Source organism: Micromys minutus (genome assembly GCF_963924665.1).
Source record: "Micromys minutus genome assembly, chromosome: 18".
In the NCBI taxonomy this organism is placed as follows: Eukaryota; Metazoa; Chordata; class Mammalia; order Rodentia; family Muridae; genus Micromys; species Micromys minutus.
The window spans coordinates 22,789,718-22,799,254 of NC_137953.1; the positions used below are offsets into that span (position 1 = coordinate 22,789,718).

Below are 9,537 nucleotides of genomic sequence, written 5' to 3' on the forward strand. Positions count from 1 at the left end.
CTGTGGTCTTCATAAAGAAAGTTCTTTGCAGCCTGTGGTTGTTTTGTGGGTAGAATCACCTGTACACAGAGCCAGACATCGCTGTTTGAGCTCAGCTGCAATCACCAAGATGCTGAGCCAGGCATGATAACACGAACTCAGCTCTATGTGATAATGACAGGGAAAGGCCAACAGAGGAAAGGGGTGAGAAAACCTTACTGAGTGGGTGCCAGGAAACTCCTTGTCCCTCACCTTCTCTCTCAGTCACTGAAGGCTGAGGTGCTTCCTCAGGTCCCTATAACAGTGACATCCTGTTGGTCTACAACCCAGACTTTCATTCTTTTTTTATTAAATTGAACAACTTTATTTTAAAAAACAAAGATAAATATACAAATTTTAAGCATTTTTGCATAAAAGTATATGAATGCGTTTTTGTCAGTACTTGACTTTTTTAAAGGTTTGATAGTATGCATTCAAATCTTACTAGTTCCAATGAGCATAAAGTACATGTAAAATGAGGATGCGAAGAAAGAGGAACAACCCAGACTTTCTATGCCTCTCCTGCCTCATGCTTTTCCCACCAGTCAACACCTAAAAAGGGCTGAGGTACTTTGCTTCCTGCCTTATTAAGTGTGGGTGTCTGTTAGAAAAACTGGGGGTATGGTGTATTCAGGGAACCCATTGTTTTTGGAATGAACACTGGAGGTGTAGGGAGTCAACAAGTTTCGGTTATTCTAAGCTCACCAGTTAGTAGTCAGTGTTACTTGCATCCCTGCTGTCTAGTGCTGGGAGCCACTTGCAAAAGGAAGGGTTCCTCCCCTGTGTGAAGTTGTTGGGGGTTCTCCTTTGTTGTCTCTCTCTCTCTCTCTCTCTCTCTCTCTCTCTCTCTCTCTCTGTGTGTGTGTGTGTGTATGTGTGTGTGTGTGTGTGTGTTTGCTTTCTATCTACTTTCTGTAGTTAGACAACAGAAAGGAACCCAATAATGAGAATTCATTAAAATTCATTAAATAAGAATTCATGAATCCCAAGCCTCAATCTCCTTCCTGTAAAACAGTGGTCCCCAACCTTCCTAATGTTGTGACCCTTTAATACAGTTCCTCATGTTTTGATGACTCCTGACCATAATATTTTTTGCTACGACTTAAGACCTATAATTTTGCTACTGTCATGAATCATAGTTAAATGTCTAATATGTGACCCCAAAGGGGTTATGATGCACAGGTTGGGAACAGGGGTTTCATGACTTCGGCCATGGAGACACTGGAAGAATGGGTGTTGTGGATACAATTTCCATTATACTTGAAGACAGACCAGCTTTCAGAGACCTTGAGATCCATGGTCAATGCCCAGTTCAGAGAGAATTCCTGAAACTACAGGATCTTGTATGAAAAATCTGAATTTTCTGCTGTAATGAAAGAGATTCTCATCCACCAAACTTTTGTCAGGAACCTCCGGGCTCCTTTAAGCTTCAGGCTATACTTACAGAGTCAAAGTAGTTTAGACAGAGTCTCTGGCTCTTGTTATCTTACCCGCTGGACCTACCTTCAGCAACAGCCATAGGTAGCCTAACAAAAACCTTTCTACTATTGTCTCCTGTTACTGATTTACATCTACATCCACTGACCTCCTTCCCCCCCACCCCAGCTTCAGGCTGCTGCCTGGCCAAATTAACAAATTGCTGCTACACATGGTCGAGAGTCCACTCTTGTTTCCACAGCAATCATTTTTCATCTATCACATTCTCTTAGCATTTAACAGAATAATTTTCCTCCACAAACACAGATTAAAGCTTAATCATTATGGCTTTTGAAAGATCACCCATATGGTGCTTATCATGTCTAAAGATACTGCTGGGTATCACCACCAAAACCAAGGACCTAATAAGCTATTTCCTTCCCTGAGCACACAAATAGAGCCCTTTTGTGTGACTTCACCTGGAGATAGGGAGACAAACATCTGTGCATAGAGCAAAGGCAGCAGAGAAAATGAAAGATTTCATCCATGTCCAATGTGATGAGCCGGTGAGGCTTCTGGAATGACTTAGAGGAGTATTTGTCACTGGAAACCCCAGGTCTGGTAATGACTCTGTATCCCTGCACTGCCCTGGTCAGCATGTCAGCAGATCCAGTGCATGGCCTCCTTTCCCTAGCATCTGTTTCTCTCTTCCTGAGGAGGGGCCTTGTAGCTTTCTAGGCTTCCTGAACCTTGTAAATCCTAAGACTTCTAAGTCAGGACTTTCTCTCCCCTTCCCTCCTGAAGGCAGTGCTTTAGTTAACTTTTCATTATTGGGAGGAAATACCTACTGGGCTATAAGGGGAGGAAATAAAGAATATAAAAGCAAAGACAGAGATGAAAGTGAGGGACGATGATGGGAAGGGAAGAGGGAGGCAGGGAGAAAAAGGGAAGGAGAGGAAGTAGGAAGAAGAACCAGGAAGAGGAAGGAAGGGAGATAGAGGCTCTGTGGAAGAAATTAATTTTATTCCAGGGCTGTATTTTGTGGGGACATTGATGTGTCTGTTTTCTTTGGCTTTGTTGAGACCTTGTCCTATATTCTAAGGTAACCCTGAACTCAAAGTCCTCTACCTCTCTTTTCCACAAGATCAGGGCAATAATAAAACAGCATACTTGTTCTCCAATGTCTGTCTGTCTGATGTGGTAGAGACTGCAGCTTCTACCATTTAGTGGAGAAATGAGGAGAAGATAAGGAGCATGTCACTTGGATGCAATGATGTCTCCATTAGCAGTTCTATCTGAGACCAGTATTGAGTGCTTGTCTACTACTAAGTGATTTGGGGACAGCATTTGTTAGCTGATCAATATTGTCCTTTGCTTTCAGTCTTAGGTTGATGGATAATTTGACCCCTATTAACAAAACTGATGAAAGGAATCATATTCGAATACTAAACCAACACTGCGAGTAGGAAATGGAAATAACACAATGACATTTGGAATGTTGTGGATTCTTTTTTTATCGAAGTCCTCTAACTTTTAGGTGATAAACTTCAAGCCATTCCTATTTTACAGTTCTGCTTGGCACACTCCTTTCTTGGATCTAGCCACACAACACAGAAGACATACTGTTCTCTCAGCTTTATGAGACCTACCAGCTTTGCATAGCAGGTGTCCAAACTTTAATGGTCCAAATGTGGATTATAGACACACAGTTTAATAACTAAGACACTATCATTTCCTTACTTCCCCAAACAATACCTTTTTATGTTTTCATTAATATTTCCATCTATGAATTAAAATATCTCATTTCTATGACATTAAGCAGGCCTTTGATAACATCCATTTTATAAGAAAAGAGTATCAGCTGACTTTCTTTTTATATACAAGACCAAGTCCTCTATCCTGTGGAGGGAACAGAAGATAATCCATTTTCTCCTTCTTGCCTTCCTGGGGTTCAAAATATCCATGGAGAAATGAGACATTAATACAAGTAACAGCTAACTGTACCAAGCAGAATGTGAAAATTACAACTCAAAGAACAAAGATGATCACCCTGTGAACAGCTTTACAACTGAAGACCTTTAGAGGTCTTCAGGGAAGTAATGACATTCAAATGGGGGATTGCAGAACAGCGGACATTTTTCAAAGGATGAAGTGGAGTAAAGAGTTAGAGAAAAGGCACAGCAAACACAAATGCAGGAATGGGAAGAAAGAGCAGCTGTGGTATTACACATGGTGGCACTCCAGTGACAAACAGTAGAAGGGGAACCCAGAGAAATGGTATCAGTGTGCCCACTGGAGATGGATATGTATTCTGAACACTCATATGAACAGTCAGTTAGAGATATCAGTTTGATTTATCCTCAGATTTCATATTATAGGGCACCAGAACAAACAAATAAGGGCTAAAGTTCTCTGCAAATGACATTTTGACGGACCATTCGATGGTGAGTTTTCCAGTGTGAGCTTCACTATGTCTACATAGTCAAACTCAACACCCACCAAAACTTAGAGGAAAAAACAACAAAAAGAGCAAAAAAGAAAAAAAAACACACAAACAAACAAACAAAATTCTCCATTGACTGTTAAAAAGCAAATTTGTTGTTTTTCATCCAAAACTTTGTGGCCCAACTAGATTTGGCTTTGTCTCATCTTGACAGCCTGTAGCCTTATTTAAGAGAGTGTCTGCCATTACAATGTGCAACCTATGCAAAGAAGCAGGGCTCCTAAATGACAGCTTGAGAGATCTTGAGAAATCAAATGGTCAGTTGTTCCAATGAGTTAACCAGGAACCCAGAAGAACTAAGTAACCACCTGCTTCTGAGAAAGATAAATTTAAATACAGTTACCAGTCATTTATATTCTATTGCTTTATCCACATGCTTTGAAGCCTAATTATTCTTCATAAAATGCCTATACATAAACATATATAAAATTTTACATGGGTATATAATTCTAGTACGTTGAAGATACACTGTGCTTTATTTAAATCAGCATTTTTTCCAACTAGCTCATCTGTCTCACTTTCTCCAACCCCGAAATCTCTTTTCATTTAACACTTAGTAGGTTTCATCCTAAGTGGTTTTAACATCTGTGCACTCATCTGCAAACCCATGTGTACGTGGGTATGAAGCACTTGGTTATCTTCTGCAAACAAATATATATTCTTTTCTATGCCTTAATTTACACATTTAACTATATTTAAGAAAATTCTTACTAATGGAGAAGCTGAAACCTTGCCACACCTTTATTTTCATATTTTCCTTGTGGTAGACTATGTTCCAATATACTACTCCTTCCATTACCTTTTTCCCCCTGGGTTTTACTCCAAAAATAATGCTTAAATGAGCATGTCATTTATCCATTAATTTGTTCTGTTAATAAAGCTTGTTTCATTGGCTCAGAGATATGCTTTATCTTCCCGTGAAAAACTAGAGAGATGTGCCTTTGGCCCTGTAACTGTGAAGATTCTTTCCTGCATATCTGCCTTTGCAAGTGCAGTTAGTATAGAGTAAAATCTCACTGTTCATTTATCTGATGAGAAATGAACTCGCCCTTCATGTCTTAAGTTCACTAGTTACTTCTTAACTTTACTTTCCCATTCTTTTACCCACTTTCCCAACAGATTATTTAGTTTCTTTTACATTTTTAAGGGCTTTTGGTATAATGTAGGTTATTTTCAAATGACTTCCAATTTTTTTTTTCAAATCTGTATTCTAAAATATATTTTATGGAACTTTTTGTTATACAAAAATCTTGAATCTCATCTTGGTATCTATTATCTTAATTCATGTTTTATCATAAACACATACTATTGCTTCCCCTATAACACTGATGGTTACTAGACTTTACCTCTTACATGACCGCCATTTATATGCTACTTCTAAACACTTTAGCTTATATAGGATTTTTTTAAATCTGAAATATGATTACAGAACAAACCCTCATTTTCTTTCCTTCTAGATAATTTATTAGCTGTTTCTATGAGATTCTTTAGAACATTTGAAATGCCACTTTTATCAAAGACTAGCATCTCACTTCAATCCAGACACATTTCTGAATACTTGGTTGCAAAGATTCTTGATCTCCTCTTCGGGGCCACTCAGTGGGTCACAAGTTTAGTTCCAGTGGCACTGCAGGGTTTTATGATTCTGACCAATCAGATTACAATGATGATTCCGGAAATAGTTATGGAAGGTAGTCATATTAAATACTCATTTAATAAACAGCACTAGAGCGTAAGCAGAAACTAGTCAGTCAACATAATATCAGCACAGTGAGAATAACTTTTTGGAGACTTTCTACCTCAAGTAGATTTGCATAGCAACAGATATGAGACACGGTTGCTATTGTTGTTATGTGTTTCTTGTATATGTCATTTTCTTACCATGTGCTTATCTGATTTTCAGACAGAGGGATTGAACCTGTGTCATGTGCACATGCTAGAAGCTGCTCTGCCAGTGAGCTACACCCCTAACCCTTTTCTTACCTTTTAAGATAGAGTCTCACTGCCTCATCCAGGTAAACCTTACACTTGTATTCTGGTGTAGGCAGGCCTCGAACTTGAAACTCTCCTGCCTTTGTCCTCTGGCATCTAGGAAGACTGGTTTGTACCACCAGTCTAGTTACAAGTTTATGTGATCTTAGGAAAGTGGCTATTCTGTATTTTTTTTCCCAAATAGGTAAAAGCATATTAATGGTACTACTTTCTTGATTCCACAGGCCAGTTCTTCAGAGGACTCATCCCTATGTCTTCCATCTGAGTTCCGACTACTTCTCAGTGGAAAGCAGACTTGGAACAGACACTGGAGTGCTCTTGAACATTGGTCCCATGGGGACTGTACCTGACCCTCTGAGGGTGACAAAAGCTTCCATAGTGGCAGCTTCTGGAAAGGAAGAGCCTCAAGGAGAGCTTCAGAGTTTCTCCCCACCACTGCAGAATGTCTCCCCACAAGAAGCCCGGCCAGATGAGAGTGCTACTGGCATTGGCAATGTTCCTGCAGAAATCAGCCTCAGGCTCAGTGCAGCCTCTGAAGCCCTGATGCAGCCTTGCATGCATGAGTCCAGCCAGCAAGACATGGCCTCTCCTGGTGTCGTCAATGAGGCAGAGCGAGCGTCTCCCAAACACCACACTCCTGATAGCTCCCAGCTTCAAGGAAGCAAGGAGTCGGCAGCACCGGGCCTGAATGCTACTGCAGAGAAGGGACTTATATCTACGCCATTTTTAACGTCTGCAGTCCAGCACACACACCGTGCCATCCGAAGTGACCCACCGAATACTAGCACCTGTCCAGGACCTGAAGAGTCCTTGGTGAAATCAGAGGCAAACTCAAACAGTGAGAAACATGAAAAGTCAAGTTGTCCTACCAGGGTCACCTGTTACAGCAGCAAAAATGAAGCGCTCTGTGATTTTCCTTCTTCGGAGAACAGCCAGGGAATTGTACAGACCACAGACACAGCAACGAGGATTCACTCATCTCCTGCAGACAGACCCGAGGGGGAAGGGCAGGAAGCCATCAGTAACACCACAGTGGTACCCAGTGAGCCTCCAGCAAGAGGGGGATGCTCAGAGAATAAACAGCCCTCTGTCACTGCCTTGGACACCGCAGATGAGAGGTCAGAAAACCCTCCACTATCTCCCCTCACCAGCAAAGAGACCACATGTTCTTCAGAGGCAAGGAAGGTGCCGCTCCCAGCACAGCACCCAGTATCAAGGTTCAAAGAAGCCAGTACAATGACCTACCAATCTGAAAGTGAGGCTAAGGAGGGCCTTGGCAGGGCTTGGCAAGACGCCGAGGTGCAGGCAGTGGCAAGTGTGGAAAGCAGGTCTGTCTCTACCAGCCCCAGTATTCTCCCCGCATTTTTAAAGGAAAATCCTACTGAGAAAGAGAACGGGCAAGAGCAGCTGCGAGTCATTTGCCACGGCAAGGGCGGTGGTAACCGCCTGTTGGAACTCTCGAACAGCACGGTAGACTCTCAGGAGTCAAGGCAGTGCCCCAGCATTGGACCACAGGTGCAGATCCAGACAGCTGTCGTCACTTCTACAGTTTTCAAAGGCGGATGCAAACCAGCGAACCAACCAGCAGAAGGCCTTAAATCTCCACTGATCCATGGGGCCTCCAGTCAAAACCTGGACAGAGAGCAAGGCCTGCGGTCTTCAACAAGCAAAGAGGCAACTTCCAGAGAGCTGACAGGTACTAATTCTGGCTCCCAGAGAGCTGGCCCAGTTGCCCAGATTTCCCTCCTGGAGGGGAGTCAAGCTGAGATAAGTCATGGGTTGGGGAACTCTGAACCCAGGGCACCTGAAATTGTAGAGAAAACTACGAATGACTACAAAGCAGAGCCAGGCTGCAAACTGTCCAACTCCGGTGGAGGTACCAACAAAGACCACCCCCTGGAGAGCTTGGACCCCACTGATAAAAGAGGTTCAAAGGACAAGAAGCCTGCTTCTCCTCTTATTGTGAAAGACCATGCACCTGAAGCTAGCAACACCCTAGACGCCAAAACCCTACTACTAAATCCTAAATCTCGAGGAAATGAAGGTGAGGGACCAGAGGTCACTCCTGCACCCTCCCCAGGGAAGAAGAGCCAGCAGAACACCTTGGAAGAACACAGGCAGACCAAGACAGTCACAAGCCTAAGCTTGCCATCGGATGGTACCGGTGACTCGAGCCCAGGTTCCGGTAAGAGGACCCCTTCTCGCTCAGTGAAGGCCAGCCCTAGAAGGGCCAGCCGGGTCAGTGAGTTCCTGAAGGAGCTCAATGTGACAGCAGCTGCCGCCCAGGTGGGGCTTACACCTGGGGAGAAGAAGAAACAGCTGGGCGCAGACTCCAAGCTGCAGCTGAAACAGTCCAAGCGAGTGAGAGACGTGGTATGGGATGACCAGGGCATGACCTGGGAAGTGTATGGTGCTTCGCTGGACCCAGAGTCCCTGGGAGTTGCCATCCAGAACCATTTACAAAGACAAATAAGAGAACATGAGAAATTAGTTAAAACACAGAGTGGCCAGACTCGAAGATCAATTTCCTCAGATTCTTCTTCAAGTAAGAAGCTTAAAGGGAGACAACAGGGGGTTCTGCAGTCAATGCTGCAAAACTTCCGGCGCCCCAACTGCTGTGTCCGCCCTGCCCCGTCCTCTGTGTTGGACTAAGAGGGAACTGCAATGGTGTGTGAGCCGCGCCATTCCGTGTGTCAATTCGTGTCAAAGCTTAGAAGTTTGGATTTCTGGTTTTGGTTTGTTGTCATTGTTTTCTGAGAGACCCAGAAGTAAAAGCAGCTATTACGTTTAAGAAGTAGCTATTATCGCTTGTTGGGTCGTCCATCAATAAAATGCCGCTTCACGCAGATAGAAACAATACACAAGAGGTGAAGGGAACTTTGCAGATAATCTGCATCCCGAGCTGATCCCGAGTTGAGAAGAAAGGATCGTCACTGCGGTTTTTTTTAAATACATCATTATTTATACACACATTTTTATTACACACAAATCATTTGATTTTTTTTCACCTCAAGTCTATCACAGGGTGATATTTCTATTAAAACACCTGCTTTACATTAAAATTAGCAAAAACAACTATGAGCAATACTGTGGTAATTTCTGGTATTACCAAGGGAAGGATGCTAGTTCCACGAAAGGATGCTAGTACCACAAGCTTATAAGAACCTTGAGGGGAAAACTTGTGTGAAAACTTGAGGGGGAAAAAGTGTTATTCCTGGGACAAATAAAATGAAATGAAAATATTCAAAAATATATAAAAACAAATATGAACTGGCTATAAGCATCTAAAGCTAACACCTTTTTATATGAACAAGTTCTTGTTAGAAAAGTTAGCTATACCTCCAAGTATGAATACTGCCTACAGGAAACATGAACTTATATTTGTGTGTTTTCCTGCATTGAAATCAAAGTGCATCCCTAGGCTTCAGACCACATTAAAATGCTATTTTCTCACACTAGAGGAAGTGTCTTCAACTGAGGTCATGAAATCATGGAGGACAGTAATTGTAAATGTGTCCTCTGCCAACAGTTTCTGATTGTCTAAACGTGCAACCTAGATCCTTCCAGATTCATCATCTTTAAGAGATCTTCATGAAATCCTGGTTTGA

At 42.4% G+C, this 9,537-nt stretch overlaps 1 protein-coding gene across 1 annotated transcript; it reads left to right on the forward strand.

Moving 5' to 3' along the window:
- Nucleotides 1-6,262: 6,262 nt before the first annotated feature.
- On the forward strand, nt 6,263-8,581 carry GPRIN3 (GPRIN family member 3; the record flags this gene model as incomplete). The annotated part of the gene is made up of 1 exon (XM_080932064.1): nt 6,263-8,581. One exon carries the CDS (start codon nt 6,263-6,265, stop codon nt 8,579-8,581), a length of 2,319 nt encoding a protein of 772 aa, XP_080788190.1.
- Between the last annotated feature and the right edge of the window lie 956 nt (nt 8,582-9,537).